This window comes from Sturnira hondurensis, unplaced genomic scaffold (assembly GCF_014824575.4).
Source record: "Sturnira hondurensis isolate 20B ecotype Veracruz unplaced genomic scaffold, ASM1482457v3 Scaffold0021632, whole genome shotgun sequence".
Taxonomy (NCBI): Eukaryota; Metazoa; Chordata; class Mammalia; order Chiroptera; family Phyllostomidae; genus Sturnira; species Sturnira hondurensis.
In genome coordinates this window covers 3914270-3935326 of record NW_028094263.1, presented here as the reverse complement: position 1 = coordinate 3935326, position 21057 = coordinate 3914270, and the positions used below count along the sequence as shown (strand labels likewise).

General features: G+C 57.8%; 1 protein-coding gene across 1 annotated transcript in view; it reads left to right on the top strand.

The window, feature by feature from the left end:
• Positions 1–21057, top strand: part of SRCIN1 (SRC kinase signaling inhibitor 1) — a 65852-nt gene that overhangs the window by 659 nt on the left and 44136 nt on the right. The window contains exon 2 of the mRNA XM_037033316.1: positions 8371–8433. Within this exon, the coding sequence (XP_036889211.1) occupies positions 8371–8433 (63 nt within the window). The remainder of the gene's footprint in view (positions 1–8370; positions 8434–21057) is intronic.

The following is a 21057-nucleotide window of genomic DNA, read 5'->3' as shown; positions in this document are numbered from 1 at the left end:
CCTCAGTTTCCCTCATTTCCTTCTGTGTCTCTTGCTGATCTTAAAGAATTGATGATGCATTTGGTAGGGACTGTCACTGCGAAAATAATGAGACTGTCATTATTGGTGACAGCTGTGATGGTGGAGGTTTCTGGCGAGGTTGTGCGTTTGTACGTATGTGGAGAGCTGTTATAGTTTATGTGTGAGGGTTTTTGCTGTTTCTGCTCCGTGTTGGGGCCACTGTGAGCAAGTGTCAGAGCCAGACACTCGCACAGGGAGCAGGGCTCCAGGTGAGCTGAGAGTTGGAGCAGACACTTCGCTCATGGGCTGGTGTGCAAGCAAGAGATGGGGGTGAGGGCCATGGGCATAATGGGGGGTCCCGAGAATAAGATGACCCCAACCCAGACTGCCTGGCACCCAGGCACTGCTGGCAGTGAATGTAAAGGCTTTGCTCTGGCTTTCTGCCACCCCGCCTTGGGGACAAGAGGGTCTTTGTCCAGTGCCCCCCTAGCCCTGCTTCTTCCGTCCTTACCATGATGGCCGGTTATCATGATAACCCTTGGGGCTGGGATGGAGACCTGGTGCCCCATGCGCTCTGGGGGTCAGGAAGAAGCAACTGTGGTCCTCAGGCCATGCTGAGCGGGAAGGGGACGCTCTCAGGGGGAGGGTCCCTGGACATGAGACCTGCCCCCACCCCAGGCTTTCTGCTTGCCTTGTTGCCTGTTGTGGGGATTCTGGGGTCTTCGTGACCTGATTCCCGCTGGGCTGAAGGTTTCTTAGAGATGTGCAGGGAACAGGGCTGGTGCTGAGGTGCAGATTCTCAGGTGCTCTTGCTCTCTTCCTCTCTCTCTCTCTGGCCAGGGACCCACCCTGGAAAAAGGGTTTAATTAGAACCATTGACTCCTCTTTGGCTGTGGGCATTGATCTCAATGATGTGGTCAGAGCTGGCAGAGTGGGGGCGGTGGTATGGCTGCCATCTGCCCAATGCCAGCCTTGGCTTTCTCTGACAAAACCCAAGTTTAGGAGGGAGAGGATTTTTGGAAGTATTAGCCCCCTCACCCCCCCCCTCACTCCAGGTTAGGTCTATTTTAGCTCCCCCTCCCCGCCACCCCTCGCTCCAGGTTAGGTCTTGGGGAAAGAAGGCAGATGGGGTTGAGGATTTGAATGGACGGAGCTGGAGTGTGAGGGTCTTCCTGAGCTGCGGGCCTGGGCTCAGCAACGGAGAGGCAGCTGTGGTTGGGGGGGCTCGGCAAGGGGGAGTCAGGAGGCAGTTGATGGGGTCTGTGGGTGTGGGGCAGGCAGAGAATTCAGGGGAAGGATCTAGGGCTTGCCACAGAAGCTTTTCTTTCGAGGAATCCCAAGCACTTATCTCCTCCAAGCCCTGGCAAGAAGATCCTATTTCTTCCTTCGTTTGTGTCCTCGAGACCCAGAGAGGGACAGAGACTGCCTCTGAGGCCCAGAGGCCCCGGGTCTGGCCTTTGAGATTGGCCTGGCCAAGGGGCCCCTGCCTAGGCACTGGGGCTCAGGGTGAAGCCCCTGGCAGCCTCAGATCAGGCCCCAGGCTTGGCGGGAGTTGGGGGACGCACTGTGCCCCTCAAGCCCTGGCTGCCTGCTGTGGTCGGGCCAGTGCAGGTGTGGCTTCAGGGAGCCACTGAGAGGCTCTTTGAAGATCCCCTTGTTGACTTCCCAGGGCCCATTCGAGCAGAGATAATAAAAATCTGGCCGTCAGCGGGTTTGAGGGCTGCACTTGCTTCCCCTTCTTTCATTCCCAGCTCTGAAAAGCGGAGATGAAGGCTTTGGATTTGGCTAGGAAGCCGGTTTGCTCGCCCCGAGGGAGGGAGGGAGAGAGGGAAGGAGGGAGGGAGGGAAAGAGGGAGGATGGGAGGCAGAGGAGGGAGGACTGATTTCCTGGCAGCCTGGGGCGTCGCCGGGGAGGCGGGCAGAGGGGCAGGGGCATGGTCCCCAACTCCTGCCAGACAGCCCCAGGCCTCGGTGTGGTTCCTGTGCTCCACATCCAGGCAGCTTTGTCCTTCAGTGCCTCAGTTCCGGAGAGCCCTCCCCTCTCGGCTCCCCTGCGCCCCTCTGTGCCCTTCAGTCTCCCCACTCCCTTCCTCGTGACCTCCCCTCACTCTGCCCGCTCGTTTCTCCTGCTCTGCCTTTCATGCTCTCTCGCCCTTGTCTCCTCCTCTGCTCCTCAGTCTCCTCTTGCCTCTTGCTGTCTGCCCCCTCCCATCTGTCTTCCTTCCCCCAGCCTAGGTCCTGCTTTCTAGGACTGTCTGGAAGGTGGAGAAGCCAAGCTGGGGGGTGGGGTGGGAGGGCAGCCTCAGCCAAGAAAGGGGCGGGCCTGGGTTTATTGTGGTCTGTCAGGTGCCACAGTCATCAGGGTCCCCACCGAAGGGAGCTGCTGAGCACTCAGGGATGTGCCTGTGCAGTCAGGGTGTCACTCCTCTGCCCGCACCACAGCGGGCACCGTGCCCTGACATTGGGCTTCAGCCCCTCCAGTTCTGCCACCTCCCACTGCCACCGGGCTGCCGGAAAACCATGCCCGGCCTCTGGCCCCTCCACCCACTGCCCCGGTCATCACTGCCCACTGTTGCCCTCCCACACACTACATGGTCTGCAGGCTCAGAGGCAGGAAGGCGGGGATTCTGATAGGCCTTTCTAGAACCCCATCTAGGCCCCTTTGCCATCCGGGAAACCCCCCATATGAAAGACAAGACAGTTATGGAAAGAACACTGGACTGAGATAAGACCTCATTAGGCTCCTTGCCTGGTGCCCAAAAGTCCAAATGACCTTGAGCAAGTCCCTTCCTAGGGGGGCCTTTTTTCCTCACCTGTGACAGGAGGAGGTGTGGGCTGGATCATCCCCAAGGTCTCTTCTGACATTCTACCCATGTTGTGTCTCTCTTCTGGGTGATTTGCATATGCTTTGCATATATTAATGATGTCTGCTTGAAGGGGGAGGGTGCCACCCACAGGGACCAGAGTCCCACCCACCGTTGCCATTCCCTTTGCCCATTGGCCCATGCTTTCTCTGTGTGAATCTCCCAGCGGGTAGAAGCTGAGGCCTGAACATTCCCTGGAGAGGAGAGTCCAGCCTCCCTGTGTCCCAGCCAAGCCGGAGGCAGGATGGGGGGAAAGCCCTAGTGACAGGGACCCCTGCTCTCATCCCTTTTGTTCCAAAAGGTCCAAACACAGAAGCCAAGTGGTGTGTAAATTTACTAAAGTTGCCCGTGGCTACCATAGCGAGTGTGGAACCCCATGAAGCTAGCGGAGGAGCTTAGACATCTCCCTCCTGCACCAGAAGGCCTGGGGACGCCAGGAGCTGGACTAAGGTTAAGAGCTCCTCCTCTGGCTTCAGCTCCCACCCACCCCCAGGGCAAGTCCTGCGGCCTTGTGCCCCCACCCGCTTCTGCTCAGCCCCCTGGGCTCAGGGTGTGTGTGATTGGAACTTGGACCCAAGAGATGGTCAGTGAAAGAGAACTAAATCTGTCCATCTGTGGGTCCTGCCTAGTCAACACACGAAAGGTGAGCTCCCATGCCCCTTGCAAGGGTCACGGACATCACCCACCAGGGAAAACCTACTGCTCTCAGTTCTGCCCCACCTCCATTTGCCCAGACTGATCTCATGAGGACAGCCCTTAGGGCCTCCCCACACCCACCACCGGGCACGTGCTCGGTCTACATCTGGCACAGGCCGGTGCTCTGATCCCAGTCCCATCCCAGTTCCCTTCACTCCTATAACACCCATCACATGGGGCAAGACAGTAAAGGTAGGCACCTGGACAAGATAATGGGCTACTGAGTAAAGGTGGGGATTTCTGAAGGCGAGCAAAAATGCCCTCCACTGCCAGAACTGGGCCTGAGGAAATGCAGCAAGAGGGATCAAGGTCAGATTGATTCTTAGGGAGGGACTGTCCCAGGGGAGGATTAGTTTCTGGCCATGGAATTGTTGTGAAAATTAAGTGAAATCGTAAATGAAAATGTCCAGCACATTGCCTGACACATAATAAACACTCCAGAACTCTGATATTTAGGATTTTACAGGGGATGGGGAGTTGGAAGGACCATCTCCAGAAGACTGGTTTCTCCCACACACAGGCTGCCACTCCCCCACCACAACCTTCAGGCCCCACGCATGCACTGGGCTTGGGGCCGAGCCATCCTGGTACACCCTGCCCTCATCCTCTCTGCTGCTGGGCAAACAGAGTGTTTGGAGGCCGGGAAACCTGTTCTCCTCCCCCTCCCCCTCCCCCTATCTTTGCACAGGACAGCTGGAGAGAAAGCAGGCCCACGCTGCAGCATGAGGAATAGAGGTTACATGGGAAGAGCCTCCCGGAGGTGGTGGTGTGCAGAGGGTGGCCGTGTGGAGGGTGGACACTCCAGGGCGGGGAGCTCGGACAGTGTTCTCTGCGTCTTTTACCTCCAGGAGAGGTGTGCGTAAGCGTGAGTGGGGCAGGGGCAGGGGCAGGGAGCTGGTCAGCTGACCTGTGAGATGGCCGAAGGAGCTTGGCAGGTCCAGTTTAACCTATTGTGGCTCTCGTGGTCGGCAGAGTTCAGGGGGCCATGATGGAGGGGTTCAGAGGGGCTGGGGGGAAAAGGGGGATTGGGAAGTCATTCTTTGATCTCCAAGGGCAGAGAAGTGAAGAACAATGTAAAGAGAAAGCACTGGACTGGTGTCAGCTTGTCTACTTCCCCCACTGCTGTGTGACCTGGGGCAAGTTATTTGCCCCCTCTGGTCTTCAATGTCCTTGATGTGAGGAGAGAGGGTGGAACTAGAGAATCTTTAGAGATTCCAGCTGCCATAGGCTCTACCCACCTCCTCTCCCCTGAGACAATGCATGCCTATCCACACAGACGGTGGGAAGGATATTTCCCAGCTCCATCGAAACCAGGAAAAACAGAGATTTGGCCCAAGAGAATACTGGCACGTGCATGCACATGTGAGCACACACACCTTACAAACAGGCCCTTGTGTTCCAAAGGCCTACCTTGTTGGAATCTGTCCTCTCAGCCCAGAGGATAGACAAAGGAGTGGCTATAGGGTTCAGCTATCATGTAAATCATGAACTCCTTTTCCTCCCACCCCTGCAGAAAGAACTACCTTGCCACACTCCATTCCAGCCAGGGATTATAATCCAGTCCGTGTTTTCTTCCACTGAGGCACCTCCAGCTGGTGGCTCATCTCCCAGACAACCTCTCCCTGGTTCCTGGTAGCCCCAGCCACTTGGCCCAGTTGACTGCATGTCCTGGTGTGGAGTAAGACTGGGAAGCAGTTGGGTTTTCAGATGTTTGCCTTCCACACCTTTGCAAATACTCTCATGCCTGGACACTGGCTTCTTTTTCACCCCAGCCACAGAGCATGCTAGAGACCCAGACCCAAAGGCACATGGGGCCGGGGCGGGGGGTGGGGGGGCAAATCCAGAGACCCCGCAGAGAGGCCCTAGCTAGAGAGGTTTGTACAGAGCATAGGAGGTAGAGTGGGGTGTTCCACAACCCCCCAGGACGTGTGATAATTGCAGACACAGGAGGCATCTGTAGTATCACCCCAGGCACCGGCATCTGCCTCATTGGGGAAGAATTAACGATCCCAGCTCATTGGGAGGCATTCTGAGGCTCACCGAAGCCCTTGCAGCCTCGCCCAGCCTCTCTGCCTGCTCTCTGGGGCTGGTCCCTGCCCACTCTGTCCCTGCTCCACGGCCAGGCTGATCTGATGAACCCCCATTCTTGTCCCAGTCTCCTAAGTTGGAAGGTAGAGCTCTGAAGGAAAGTGAGGGCTTTTAGGACTTGCTATCCTCCCGACTTTTCAGGCTCTGCGTAGCCTGGGTGCTCAGGGGATTTTTGGATGTTAAAACAAGAAGCCCCTGAGGGGCTTCCTGAGCCTCTTCCGTGATGGAAGTGGGGAAACAGGAAGGCGGCTCCTGGAGAGAGCCGGAAGTCACCTAAGGATGAAGCTTGGGAAATCCTGGGCCCACTTCTCCGGAACCCAGAGCTCGCCTCCTTCCCCGGGCCCCTCCCTGGTCCATCAGTGGCTCAGGGTTAGAGTCTTTTGCCTCTCACCCCTAGGATGAGGCAGAAAGATATTGAAGCAAAGCTTTCTCTTCCACTTATGGTCCTTAAGAAATAGTTTCTACTGGAGCATGGGATGGAAAGAGGTTAGACTTCAGGCAGAACTTGCCAGAGGGCACTGAATAGGAAATAGTTAAGACTGGGGAGAATGGATGGGATGCCGTTTTGCTCCCTGGTCAAGAGCTCAGGTTCTGGGGTCAGACAGGTCTGGGCTCGCATCCGGCACTGACTTGCTGTCTGATTCCAGGCAGATACTTCGTCTCTCTGAAGCTCAGTGTTCTCATCTGTAAATTGGGACTGATAACAGCGGTTTCCTCACCCGGTGGGTACCAGGATTAAATGGAGTAACACAGGCTGAGTTCCTGGCACATCATAAGCCTTCCATAAGTAGTCATTTCTTTGTCTTCACCATCCTTTTCCCTAGCCAATTGAATGATTGAATGGGAGACCATTCTCTCTGGAGGAAGGGGCTTACGTGAGAAAAGCTCTTTCGTCTCTTTTCACACTCAGATTTGGGTGTTGGGTCTCAGCTTATCTGGGGCTGGGCCCCTGGAACCGCCACTGAAGGCTGGTGGTGGAAAGGAAGCTGGCCCTCCTGGATCTTCACCCCGCCCCCGGCCCCTGTGGCCCTCTGTTCATGCCCCACCCCACAACCCAGTGCCTCACCCGGGAAGCCCCCTAGGCCAGGCATGTCAGTGAGCGTCCCTGATTTCTCCCCCTAGTCAATGTCCCAGCATCTGGATACGACAGTTGTTTCTCCCTGGGATGCCTGCGTCGTGGGTAATCAGTGAGAAAACTGGAACCATGAGACTGGCAGGGGGCTCTGCGAGCACTTGCAGCCAGACGTGATGTGGGTATGGATGGTTCTGAGCCAGCCAAGTGAGGGCAGTGCCTAAGAGGGGGCCAGGGCCACAGTGTCTCCAGGCAGGAACGGTCTCGACGCTGCATGCCCGGGATGAAAGGCAGCAGACGGGTACAGTAGTCCCCCTCTTTCCTATATGGAGGGTACGTTCCAAGATCCCCAATGGATGCCCGAGACTTCAGATAGTACCAACCCTACATATATTATGTTTTTCTTACTTATACGTACCTATGGTAAAGTTTCATTTATCATGAGTCACAGTAAGCGATGAACCATAATCACTAATAATAGAACAATACACTGTGATAAAAGCTACCTGAGTGACTGTGGGGTCATCATTAAGTAAAATACGGGTTACTTGCCCACAAGCACTGTGACACGGTGACGGTGGATATAATGAACGAGACGGCCACTACCTGGTGGGACAGTAGAAAAACTAGATAAAAGGATGATTCACGTCTCAGGTGGAATGGAGCAGGAAGGTGTGAGATTTCATCCTGCGATTTAGGACAGCTCACAATTTTATGCTCATGAATTGTGTGTTTCTGGAATTTTCCACGGAATATTTTTGGACTGCAGTTGACCAGGGGTAGCCGAAACCGCAGAAAATGGAACCGCACGTAAAGGGTGGCTCCTGCAGCTCCCGGGAGGGAGAACACAGTGAGAAAGGCTTCCCTGTGGTGGGAGGCGGAGGCGGCCATGGTGGGCGGCTCCGGGGAGGTCTGTCCGGCAGTTTGAGGGCTGGTGAGTGCAGAGCAGGAGCAGCTGCCGGGGGTCGGTGGGCAACTTGGGGCGGGGCGCCCCCCACCCCCCACGGCCCTGCCAAAGTGCCTGTGTGCGGATGCTTGTTGGGTGCGGAATGTCTGTTTCCTTTGCTGTAGTCAGGGGAGGGGGGCCTTCCTCAGTGGTAGGAGCTGATCCGAGTAGATAGAGGTCTCCTGGCTGAAAGGGGGTTGTCGGCAGAGCAGTCCCCTCTGACTCCGAACTCACCTACCTTCCGGAAATGGGTGCCAGGTTCCGGAGGCAGAGGAGCCCTCCAAGGTGCTGTCATTTAGGGTCTTGTGTGGGCACGCCAGGAAAGAGTCTGCCCCGTTTCTGGGAAGAGAACCAGGCTTATAGGCGGTCTGTCCTAGGGAACTCACTCTGGGGACCCCGTGTTTTCTGTGTTGTCCTGCTGTCTGTCCTCCTGTCTGTCTCCCACCAGTGTCTCTGCCCCTTCAGTCCCTGTTCTTCCTCCAACACCCAGTCGCCATCCTGCCTGCCCCCCACGCCAATGACTGCCCAGGGGACCGCTCCTAAGGCTATGCCTTGCTGTCCCTGTCCCCTCCTCCATGGCCCAAGGCCCCTGCCCAGGCCAGCCCAGTTGGGAGCCCTGCCCCAGCCCCTTCCTCTCTCCAGCTCCGCTTCCCCAGCTCTGGGCATTCATTCACGACTTTCCTCCTTTCCTGTCCCTCACCCAGGGCTCCAGCGTGCAGCGGGAGGGAAGCCTCCAGGACTCTGTTCCCTCTGTTTAAAGTCTCCAGGTTGGTAAGCCAGGAGGGAGGCCTCCCCCACCATTCCACTCCCACTGCTCCCCAAGCAGATGCCCCTCCCCAGCCTAGAGGGCCAGAAGTCGGGGAGGGGGCCATCCCTGGTGGGCCCAGACCTTTGCCAGGGGAGGGAACAGCAGAGACCTGACTCTGGGGAGGGCACCTTGCCTGGCAGAGAATGCATCTGTCTGCATGGGTGTGCATGTGTTAGTGTGCGTGCGCAAACCCGTGTGCATGTGCGTGTGTGCTGGTGGCACAGCTTCCATGTAACTGGGGAGGGTGGAGGAGACAGGAGCTTTCTGCTGAGGGCACTGGTGGCCTTGGGGGAGGGGACCCTTCTCATGGTGGGAAAGAAGTCCATGGTCCAGCCATGGCAAGAAGGTGGGGGATGGGAGAAAACGGGACGGCATCCAACCTCAATACGGCTCTGTTTATAGACCCTTGCAAACTTGAGATCTCGTTTCATTTATTCAGCCACTTGTTCATTCCTTCATGTATGCATCCACTCATTCATTCAGAGCAGATTCGTTGAATACCTCCTCCGTGCTGTCCCCGGGGTGGGCTCAGAGTCCGACAGTGACCAAAATGGGTGGACCGGTAGAGCTTAAGGGGTTGTCTGATTCACCAGCTGTGGGGCCTGGGGCTGGGGCCTGGCCAGCTGACTGTGGAGTGCCCGCCTTCTCCAGGGCCATGCCTCTGTGTCCACTGATGTTCCTATCCGCCACTGCTCTTTCTGCTGGCAGCTGCTCCGTACTTTATGTCCTTGTAGAGTGACCCTTGGCCCAATGGCACCCCTCTCATAGTGTGCTCCCCCAAGCAAGCAGTGACCAAGGCCCCCTCCTAAGTCCCTGATGACCCTGGGGACTATGGGAAGCATTGTTGGGCCAGGGCTGAGGCCACTTCAGAGGGCCTCAGGCCGCCCAGGCTGGGGGAAGAAAGATGGGCAGGGTGCCTACCCGACTTTTGTGCCCCTGACTGGCAACCTGGGGTTCTGACTTGAGAGTCAGCCTGCCCTGGGCTCCACGCCTCATTTACGCCACTTCCTGGCTGTGCAGCCTGGGGCAAACCACTTTCCCTCTCTGAGCCTCCGTGTTCTTGCCGGCAAGATGGTGCAAGAACACCTACCAAGCATGTTGTTAAAAGAAAAGCAAAAGCAGTAGCCGGTCCAGAGACTGCTGGTTCCCTCTCTGTCCCCTCTCCTGCCCCTGCCCTGTTCTGGGCTAGGGCAGGCCGTGACCTGGGGACTGTGTGGGTACTGCCCCTGCTCCCACCTTGGGAGAGGGGCTGCTTGAGCCTCCGTGTCCTCCAGCCCTCCTCCAGCTCCCTGAAGGATGCACTAGCCCCAGTCCGGGCCGGCGGCCTGGGGAGGCAGCTCTCTTTGCCACTGTGGCTGCTGCCGCCTTGATGGCTTTTTAATAACTTTGCTCGGAGACAAAATGCAGAGCGCTCGTTTGTCTGCCTCTTAATTAAAATTACCGTTTTCCTGAAAGAGCTACGGCGCTGCTCCCTCCCCTCCCCCACCCTCCGCTGTTGCCAGGAGAAGGCAGGGGTGAACAGAGACCGCAGCCCTTCCCCCCTGCCCTGTGCTGGTCTTGAAGGCCACCTCTGCCTTCCCCACACAGGCGGCAAAGGTCCCGGGGAGTGGGCTCAGGGGCAGAGAACGGCAAGGGCGGGGCCTGAATGCTCCCCTCTTTCACTCACCCCCCTCTGGAATACTTCCAGAGGCAGAGAGCTCAACATCTTTCAAGACTCACTTTCTCCATCAGTAAAGAGGGGGCAACCCCATCCTGCTTTAAAACCCAGAGTGGAGTGAGATGTGGGTGGGTTTGGAGAAGCGCGGTGCGGGGTTGCCGGAGTGATACCCGGGGTGGGGGTGGGGAGGCGTCAGGGAGGTGGAGGCGGACACAGTGGGGCCGGCGCTCGCTCTGCGGGCTCCGGGCTCCGAGACAGAGAGAATGGCTTGGGGGTGGAGGGCTGGCAGGCGGTCAGGGCCTCATTTAGTTGTTGCTGAGTTTTGAGGGCGAAAAGTCATCCTTGATAATAACGCAAATGGTAACGACCCGTAATGTGTGAGCCATATGTGCCGCATTAAGGTCTGTCCATGTGTTAGTTCATTTTACCCTCCGTCTGTCCTGTGAGCTCCACGCTCTTGTCTCGTTTAGGGGGAGGGGAGAGGCCAGAGGGGTGAGGTAACACGCTCAAGGTCACACAGACCCAGGTCGTGGCAGCCTCAGCCCCGCCCCCTCCTTCTGTTTTGCCCTCTGCCTTCCTCCTACCTGAGGTCCAGTCTCAGTCCCTCGCGCGGTGTGCGGAGGGGCGCGCCTTTGCCTCACTCCAGCGCTCCCAGGAACCCTCCCAGGCAGGGTTCGTCTGTGGTCCACGCCGCTGAAACCCAACTCTGAGGTCCATCTCCATCTTCCTCCTAGCCCCATCCCTGGTTCCACTCAGAGGTGGGGGCGGGGCAGGGAGGAGGACTGGAGGTTGGAGTGTTCTGTTTGCGGACCTCCTTTTCGTTCTAGCAGAGTTCCATTCCACCTGGGAAAAAGACCCAGCCGGACAGGGAATGACTCAGGAGCTTAGTTGTGACAGCGGCTTGGTTGTGAGACAAGGGGAGGGGGTCTTATAGCATAGCTCCACCAGTAAGACCACCTAGGAAAGCACTCTGGAAGGTTCTGGAGAAGCAGGAGGTGCTGAAGCCTGGGGCCTGGAGGTCAAATACCGGAGGGACACCCTGAGACATCATTTACTCCATCAGCTCCCTGTCCTTTCCCTCGGTGAGTCTCTGCCGCTGGAAGTCTTCTTCCAGGAGCACCTCCCTTCGTTACCTCCGGGTCCTGCCCTGCCTTAGCCAGCACCTCCCTGAAGCGCTCCTCCCCAGCTACCTCTAATTGGCCCCTCTGAACTCCCACACATGGTCAGATCTCTTGTGGCCATTGGTTCTGGACAAACAACCTACTAGTCCACTTTACTGTTAGGGGCAGTAAGCTTGGTGCCTTCAGGGGCAGGGCACAGGGAAGTAGTGGGTGAGGACCATAGGGGGCGGTGGGGACTGTGGTGAGGAGACAGGGTCTCCTTAAAGGCACTAAAACTGCAAGAGAACAAAACAAAAGAAAACACTTCCAGCCAAACAAGATGCTCATGTCTCAATGTGGCCTGCGTGTGATTCTCACTAAACTATGATTAATGTATCTTGGCATCCTCATAGTGCCCAGCACGTAATGTATATGTACTAATTGTTTGCTGAGTGAATATATGATCGTACATGTGCCAGGTACTGTGTTAGATACTTTACATATTTATTTCTACCCATCTTCCTAAAGCAGACACTGGTTTTCCCATTTTGCTGTTAGAAAACTGACAGCCAGAGAAGTAAAATGACTTGTTCACAGTCACCTGTATGAGAAGTGGCCAAGGCAGGATGTGTGCCTTGGCTTGCTGTGTCCTTCCCGCTCTGTTTGGTCATGGTTGTGTGTACATGTGTGCAGAGGGGCGCACATGACCAATGCATTCAGTGCCCACCCTGGGTAATGGAGGCGAGTGGCCTTGCAGTTCACATGCACCGCATGCCTTGTGGGTGGACAGGGTTGAAGGAGATGAGGGCCACAGAGGCAGGGAGGGAGTCGACACCCCTCACGCCAGTGCACCCCTCCTCCCTCAGCTTCCGGTCCCATCCCAGCAGCCTGGCGATGGCAGTGTGGTGACAGGTGCCGAGCTGCGGAGATAAGAGCATTGCTGATTCCCCGTAATTACTGTCTGATGAGATGCCAGAATTAGCCACTGTGCAAGCATGGGATCCAGACACAGAGTTGGGGCGCGGTTAGGGGAGCAGCTAGGAGTGGGGGAGCCTCTCATTCCCAGGCCTCGGGCCCTGTGGCAGCAGGGCAGGGCCAGGACCGGGAGAAGGAAGTAGGCTGACAGAGAGAGAGGAAGCACTGTGTGGTTAACATGCATCAGATATTATCTTGTGGGCTGCGGTTTTGCAGTATTCAAAGTGTGGCCGGGTGATACCCCTGAGATGTCTGGCTGCTGGACAGGGCCTCCAGGGCCTCAGGCCACGAACCAGGGAATTACAGGCAAAGCAGCCTGTGCCCTCAGACTCCTGGGCACACCCTGTGGAGGCTGGAGCTTGCATCTGCCTTGCTGGGGCTGTGAAGGGCACTATCATTAGGAAAAGGAGATGCCTTGAATCTTTGAATCACTTTAGCAAGGTCAGGCGCTGAGGGCAGATGGAAGTGCCTGGAGGGAGCGGGCAGATTCAGCTGACCTTGCCAGGAGAGTCCCCCGTCCCAAGGCGGGAGGAGTCTAGTTGGCCCCTGAGGCCTGAGGTCAGGGGAGATCCGAGAGTGAGGAGCAGGAGGCAGAGAAGGACCGTTCTGGCCCTGGAGCATGGCTGCATGTGCCCCAGGCATTTCTTTTCCCTGGCACGTATGCAGGGGGCAGGAGGGGGGGGCTGGTGGGGACAGAGCTGAAAGGGGCCATTTGGGCTGCCCAGACCTCAGCTGGACCATTGTAGTAGTTCTGAAGGCCACCAACTGAGAGGGGTGGTGACATCATGGGCTCACCCAACAGAGGGCAGTGCGGATGGCTGGGGAGGAGGCAGTAGCCAGGCCACTTCCTAGCCAAGAGAATGGCCGAGGTGTTGGACTCAGGAAAGAGCATTTGGGTTCAGGTCCCCCTGTCCTCCTCCAAAGGAAGAAGTTGTGTCCCTGAGTCCCTTTGAGAGCCATGGACACAGACTCTGGATGTAAGGAAGCAGGAGCCCCACAAGGTGGACGTGAGGTTTCTTTCTTGGAGGTGGCCAAGCCCGGACGGCATGGCGTTCCTGAAACAGCGAGGACTGGCAGTTCTCCTGTCTTGGCACCGCCTGTGGCAGGGCCTGGGAAGACTCTGCACCCAGCGAAGGTGTGAGAAGAGGGCTGGGGAAAGGTAGGTACCCCAGAGATTCTCTCGGGACTGTGCCACCCGGTCCCCGCTGGGCTTCAGTGGCCCTGGGGCAGCTCTGCTCCCTGCCTCCCCTCTGGCTTCTCAGCAGTGTCCTGGGAAAGGGTCCCTTTGGCTCTTTCAGACCTTGAAGAGGATGGAATTGAGGGTCTCTGTCTTCTCTGGGGAAGAGAGCCGCTGGATAGATGGAGGAGACAAAAGGGGCTCTGGCCCGATGGCTTGGAAGAAGACTCAGGGGTGCCTTGGAGGCAGAGTCAGCATCTTCCTCAGGGGCCGCAGGGTGTAGGGAAAGAAGGGGGGTCTGGGCTGAGGCCCCTGCAATTGAGATCAGGCTCAACTTGGACTTTGGGCAAGTCACCCCTTCCTGAACCTCCGCTTCCTCACCTGTAGAATGGGGGAGAGCAACCACCCAAGGTGACTCAGAATTGAATGATATTGGTTGTCAGAGCCCTTGTAGGCTGCCATGGCCATGGGGAGGCGGAGGGTGGGTTGGGTCTTTTGCAGACAGATGGAAGGGGAGACTGTTTATTTCTCCCCTGCCTCCAAGCCTGTGCCCCACCTTTCTGTATCTTGGGAAGCTTCTGGTTGGACAAAAACAGGGAGAACTTTTGAGAGATGCCCCTGGTATCTGGTTAGGCTTCCCAGGTCAGCCTGCACCCAGTGGTTGGCAGAAAACTCGCTGAGTCTCCTGCCTTCTCCGAGCTCCAGGCTGCCTTCCTCCTGCTTCCTCCAGTCTCTTGCGGTACTAACCTTGACGTCTACATTCTTGGTTGGCTTGCTGGGCAGTAGAGTAATTAACACACGAGAAGGCTGAGCCCTGTTTTCATCCTGGGGCAGCAGGCGGAAGCTGGCCAAAGGCCCCCGGCCCTTCGCCCTGGTGGAGGAGGCTAAGCCCCTGCAGAGGAAGAGCCCGGGCTGGGTGCCCAGGCCCGAGAAGAGCATCTCAGTCCTTGGCGTAGCCTTGTGGTTGAACATTGGTCAGAATGCAGTGGCCTTGAGGTCACTAGGCCCATCCATCTGTTTCAAGACAGAATGTAAGCACTTTGGCANGCTGGGCAGTAGAGTAATTAACACACGAGAAGGCTGAGCCCTGTTTTCATCCTGGGGCAGCAGGTGGAAGCTGGCCAAAGGCCCCCGGCCCTTCGCCCTGGTGGAGGAGGCTAAGCCCCTGCAGAGGAAGAGCCCGGGCTGGGTGCCCAGGCCCGAGAAGAGCATCTCAGTCCTTGGCGTAGCCTTGTGGTTGAACATTGGTCAGAATGGAGTGGCCTTGAGGTCACTAGGCCCATCCATCTGTTTCAAGACAGAATGTAAGCACTTCGGCAAGGAAAGTCTGGCGTTGACAAAGCAGGAGAGGGGCTGAGGAAGTCGCCTTCCTAAGCAGGTGCAGCTGGACCCAGGGTGGGCAAACGAGGTCCCTGCTGTCTTGTACTGTGAGCTGGAGGTGCGCTGACCTGGCACTTGACGGGGTTCCCCCTGCAGTCTCTTAGGGGGTCTTAAATGTACGTGACATGTGTGCATGGGCACAGCACCTTGTCCATCCTTGTGGCATCTGAGATGGCAGAGTGGTGAGTCAGGGCGGTGTCTGTGCAGCAACCCCAGTCCTCCTGGGCCCAGGTGCCCTGTAGGTGCCCATGGGGCTGCAGGTGAGGCGGTTTGTGGCTGTGCACATGTAGGCGAGCATGCGCTGGGCACGTGCCACAGTGCCCAAGTGTGACGATAGAAGTGTGAGCGAGCAGAAGCATGAGCCACTGAGTGTGCGCTTGGAATCTGGGGGCAGCACTACCTGGATCATGCTGGTGATCCAGGGAGTTGCCTGGGTGCTGGCAGAGAAAAGACCCGCAACAGAGAGCCTGATGGCATGCAGAGTGGTGGCAATGAGGAGCCTACAAAGGGGTCTCGCCAGGCGGAGGCTTCGGCAGACATTCCCGAGGCCCTAGGAGATCACTGGGCAGTGACAACCCCCCCTGCAGTGAGGCAGGGTGATGGGTGGGGCTTCTCCCCATCCCTTCGAACAGATTGGGGTCTCTTCTCCTGGGAACCAGATGCCTCCTTTTGGGCAGGCTTTAGGGACATGGCGAAGGTTCCTTGCCCACACCCACTGCCCTGGCCTTCGCACCCTGAGGCCGGACCACCCCTTGGGGGGAGAAGTCTCTCTGGCAGCCTCTTTGGAGTGGTGGCAGGGCTGGGAGGATGGATGGGCACCTTCTCCCTCTCTGGCCACCCTGGTGTTGGCACCTTTCCCTCCTCCAGGCCCGTGTCCCTCTCCGATGCCTCTCCGAGGAGGTGTGCCACTGACAGGGCCCCACCCCGGGGTGCGAAGTGGTGGGCATTCCAGCGGGAGTCCGCCTGTTAACACAGGGGTGCCCTGTGGGCCTGAGCCAGAACCGCTTCCAGCTTTCCCAGCAGGGGCTTCAGACCTTGGGGTCTGACAGGGTCCCCTCTGCATCTCCGCCCCTCCCTTCTCGGGGAAGCCAGTGAGCCAGATCTTCATGAGTAGCTAAAAATCACAACCCTACTGCCCTGGCTCTGATGACAGCACTCTGACAGCGGAGTGAGAGGCAATCAGGCAGTTGGGGAAGTCAGGAAGGGGCCATCCCCCACTCGCTCCCTGGGCCGGCGCCTCTGTGCAGAGCACGACCCGAGTGCCCATCTGGGTGTTCAAGTTCTGAAAACCAAAACCAAAACCAAAACCAAATGAGAGGCCCGAGAGAGACGCCCATCAGTGGCAGAGCTGGGTTTGAACGGAACTTTCTCACCTGCTGATTCAGCGATGGTTGGTAACGCTGCCGTAGCCTTGCTGGGTAGGGGGGCTGGGGTGCGGGGACAAGAGGGATTGTCTATCTGAAATTCTGGCCAAGGGGCAGGCTTGTTGGCTGTTTTGCAAGGAGGGGGATTGGGACACCACACGGGGACCCTGATTTCTGAGCGGTGAGCTTCCCACCGGCTGAGGTGGGCACCTGGGTGGGCTGGGCTGTGACACGCAGCTCTTCTTTCTTCGGGGCCCGCGGGTCTGTGGCACCTTTCCACCTCACTGCTGATTCTTCCTAAGGAGGTTGTTAGGCTGTGTCCTCCGGGGGCCTGCCGCCTGGAGCGGGGCTCCCTGGGCAATTGCTTTCTGGGAAGTGGCCTAGTGGAGTGAAAAAGTCCTTGTCCCTGGGCGCCAGGACGCCTAGGTTCTGGTTCTGGTTTTGCCTCCAGCTCCCATGTGACCCGGTTAGGTTCGTGTGCTGTGTCTCGGCTTCCTTCCTGTGAAAGGCGTGTCGCTGGAGGGAGAGCAGAGCATGGCTTTCAAGATGGAGAGGGAGGTGAGCAGGACAGTCTTGAGACATCACTCTTCCCAGCCTCAGCTTTGAGAGCTGAGGGGTTAGAGGGCCACTGTGCTGTGTGTCCTGGGGCCTGGGGTGGGGGGGACAGGGGCAGCAGGGACTGCACAGCCACACAGAGCCAGGGCCGCTGGTGGAGATGGCACTGAGGCCTAGCCGCACTCCCGAGCTGGCCTGTGGGTCTCCTCACCTCTCTCAGGTCTGTCCTGCAAGACCTCCAGTCTGGTTGGGGTGGCACCTCTGTGATGAAAGAGGCCCTCGTGTGAGGGAGCTTCCAATCGGATGAGGTAAACAGGGGCCTACCCCATGGCCCCTCGCAGACGAGGCACAGGCCCTGCCCTAAGCGACTGCCTAGACTGTGGCGGGGACAAAGCTCTGGCCCAGGAGAGCCCTAGTCTGATGGGGGAAGCATGGGCACCCCCCCTGGGCTGTGCCCAGTTGGAGGGAAGAGGCCCTGCCCTGGGGAGGCTCCCTCTGAGAATGAAATGCGGGCTGAGGCAGCATCTGGCTGGGACAGTGTCCACTCCTCCCCCAGGGCACTCAACACCCACACCCCTCAAATTCTCTCTCTCTGGAGAAAGCCTCACGGGACTCAGCCCTCCTCCTGGCCCCCCTCCCCCAGCCCCTGCAGGCCATGCATCAGCCCCTCCTAGGCAGGTGAGCTCTCCCTCCCTCAGCCCTGACAACGTCCTTTAATTAGATTCCAACTCGTTTACCAACTAAGTGGCCTTCTGTGGGTTTTAAATCTGTGCAAATTGGTTTGTATTTTTCTGCCTGCGTGAAGCTGTGACTGGCAGTGCCCTGCACTCTCCCCTGCCTCCTGGCTTCCTCTGGGCTCTGCTGTCCCAGCCCCACAGCCCACCTGAGTCTAGATGTCCAGCTTCCCTGAGGGTGGTGGGTAGCAGGGCTACCTGGGCATGGGGGTGGAAGAGACCAGAGGGTCTCGGGCCCTAGTCCCAGTCTTCCTCTTCCTCCACCACTCAACCTCCCTGGTCCTCAGTTTCCCTTGCCGTACTTTGAGGAGAACCTGCCTGCCCCAGGCCCGTCACAGTGGCTCTGGAGATTAGTGCTGAGTGCTGGAGAGGCGGCATCACATGTGTCACCAGCCAAGGCTGCTTCTGACACCCCTGTGCCTTGCCCACCTTACCCACCACTACTGCAGTGCCCAGGTAGTGGTCCCTGTTGGGGAGAATGGGTTCCATCTGGCCTCTTCCCACTTCTCTGCCCTCCCTCTCACACTTGGGGGGATGGGAGCTGGCCTTCCCTAGGGACACAGTGAGGATAACTTGCCTGGCCTTGCCCCTGCCTCCTCAGTGTCCCTGCTTTCAGTTACCCAGGAAGTCACCTTTATTGTCCAACCACCTCCTCCAAGCTTTTAAGTCAGCTCCCTTTCCTCCCAGGCCCCACTGCCATGGGTTCCCTTCTGCGTCCTTTCTGTCTTCCCTTCCAGCCCAGACAAGTTGTCCTGAGGTGGCTGACATTCAGGGGAGGCGGTGCTGGGTTGGTGGGGAATGTGCAAACATGGGGGGCAGGTGTGGGGATCTCTGGCCCCCCCTCTGTGCCAGGAGCTGGACATGAAGCCCTGTCCCTAATTCTCAGTCCAGCTGCTTCTTCCTCTCTGACTGCCCTCCCCCATGGTCCGCCCCCACCTCTGCAGCTCTGGTTGGAGTGACAGGGAGGCTCAACAGGGCGCTGGGAATTAGCAATTTGGGGGGATATTACACAGGAATGTTTACAGAAAGGCAATTGCCCGGAAAATGACTTTGGTTGCTGTGGTATGGGGTGGAAAAGATAGTCTTAGAAAACAGACACACGTGGGCTTCTACTCCGAGGACCACAGACAGACAGGCACAGAGGGGCGTCAGCACACAGGAGCCCAGAACCGGGGGTGCCCACAGGCAGAGAGACCTATGCCTTCACAGGGGGTCGGGCAGGGGATGATCTCCTCACCCGATCCAGGTGCCCTGAGTCTCTGCCAGTCTTGACCTTTGGACTCTGGCCTCTGACCTCCCAGGAAGGTATACTTCATGACTGCAGCAGGCTCCTGACAGGATGAAGTCGTCAGGCACAATCAATGGTGGCAGTCGCCTCGGGGCTCCTCCTGGGTGATTTGGGCTCCACTTGCTTTGGCTGCAGACAGTGGGACTGGGGGAGCCTCGAGCCGCAAGTGTGTGTGCTTGGGCGAGGCACTGCGGGGTCTGAGCTGGGCCCTCTGCCCTTCCAGTCCCCCCACACCCCTCCCTCTGCTCTGCCTGCCGCCTAGCCAGGCCCCGTGTGGGCATCCTGAGCTAGTGCCTAGCCCCCACCTCTGCCCAGGTGGGGGGGACACCTGTGAGGCCTTTCAGCTCCCCAAGGGAGGGACCTCAACCAGCCTCCCAGTCTCCAGGGAGAGGGAGACAGGGACCTGAACTCCCAGTCTTGAGCTGCTTGGGACCCTCACAACAGGGGCCCCCGAATCCTTTCCTCTCTCCAGGAGCTTGTGCCTTTGCTCTTCCCTCTCCTTCCTCCCCTCCCTCTCTCTCCTTCCCTCTTCCTCCCCCTCTCTTCTCCACATTCTCTTCCTTCCAAGATGATGTCATGTGTGAACATTGCCCATCGGCAGCCAGAGTGAATGGTGACATCTGGGTAAATAAGCCAGGTGGGGATGGGCTTGATGGCTTACCAGACGGTGTCACTAAAACTTAGGGAATCTTAATTCTCATCATGAGTTACAGTGATCTCATGTAAAAGAATGCAGTGGAGGATAAAAATAAATCAGGCTCATAAATAAACGTGGAATTTAGAATCGGTGGAACAAATAACAATGTCGCCCTCTTCCCAAGCATCTGCGCCTTTATCTATAGCTGGCCACTTGGGGGAGCCCACCTCCCCCTGGTCACCCCTGCCTTGGCTGTTCCCTTCCCCACTGCCCAGGCTGGGAGGGCTGAGCTGAGGGTGACCAGAGCACCCCTTCCCCACACTCCCTTTCCCCTTATTCTGAGCTGGGTTTCACCAGTCCTGGGAGTCTTCCTTGTAGCTTGAATCTCTGACTCAAAAATTTATGGTTAGCTTTGCACACTGGGGGTCCTTGGAAAGAGGGCCAACTCCCAGCCCCAACTTATTTCTCAGGCTGCCCCAGCCCCTGTCTTTCAGAGGCCTTCAGTCTCAACACCTCTGCCCCTTCCCCAGTGCACCCCAGCTCTGCTCCCCTCCAGGGCTTCCCAAACCTTCCCCTTCCCTCAGAGCTCCCTGCCTCTGCCTCTCCACCCGGGTTCTTCATTCTTCAGCCCCTGGCCCAGCAGAACCCTGGAGGACCCAGTAGGGCCCTGCTTACCCTCTCAAGACCTCCTTGGCACCCTGCCCCACCACACCCCTGCCAGGATGTCTCCCCCACTGCCCCCTGCCATTCAACAGGAAGCATCGATCCGCTCAGGGCGGCTGCTTGCTAGATTGGAATCGATTTCCCGGGCTTTCCACTGGGCTGCTCAGTCCAGGGAGGGTCAGGGAGGCTGTGGGGATCGGGGGTGGCTGGAGCAGGCTCTGGGGTAATGAAGTGGGAAGGCTGTCCTGCTAGGGCTCAACAGCTCTGTGCCAGGAATGTCTTTCATTCAAAACCATGTACGTTCCCCTCCATTGTCTTGCCTGCTCCTCACTCAGTGCCCTCGGGCAGGGTTTAGGTTAATACCCCCATTTTACAGATTAGTGCCTTTAGGCTCCCAGAGGGAGAGAACTGTTGGCAGACCGGGTGAGTAAATGAGTGGCTAACCTGGGGTCCCTCAGGGAAGGAGCTGACTCCACACCCAGGGAGTCTCCGGCCTGGCTTTTTGCCCAGCAGTGCTCTGACTTCCGGTGGCTGGGCCCGCTCAAAGAGACAAATTATCATCCAAGCCCTGGATCTCCCGTGCGCCTCCTGAGGGTGACAGGGTGGCCCCCTCGCCAAGCCAGAAGTGCAAGCCTGTGCTCCCAGGCCACTGTGACCCTGCAGAAAGGAGGAGGAAATGCACAGGGCAGAGAGCTGGGACCCTGGGTGGTATAGGGGCCTCACCTCTTTCCCAGCCTAGTCTCTATGTTTGTCAAATTCAGCCAAGAATCTGAAAGGTTCTTAAACAGACTCCAAAGCTTTTCAAATCAAAGCCTCTCTTTTCCACCCACCCCTCTCAGAGATGGCTGTTGTACCCCGCCTCCTCCCCTCTCTCTGCCACTCCCCAGAACCCAGCTTCTGCCTCATCCCTGACCACCCCCTCCACCAATGCCTGGGCACCAGGGGTGAGTCCTGACCTCAAGGAGGCAGGGAGGCGTTCATCCTTGCTCAGTCTCTGCTCAGGCCTGCTCAGCAGCCTCCTCTCCACCGCTGCTGCCCACGTGACAGTTTTAG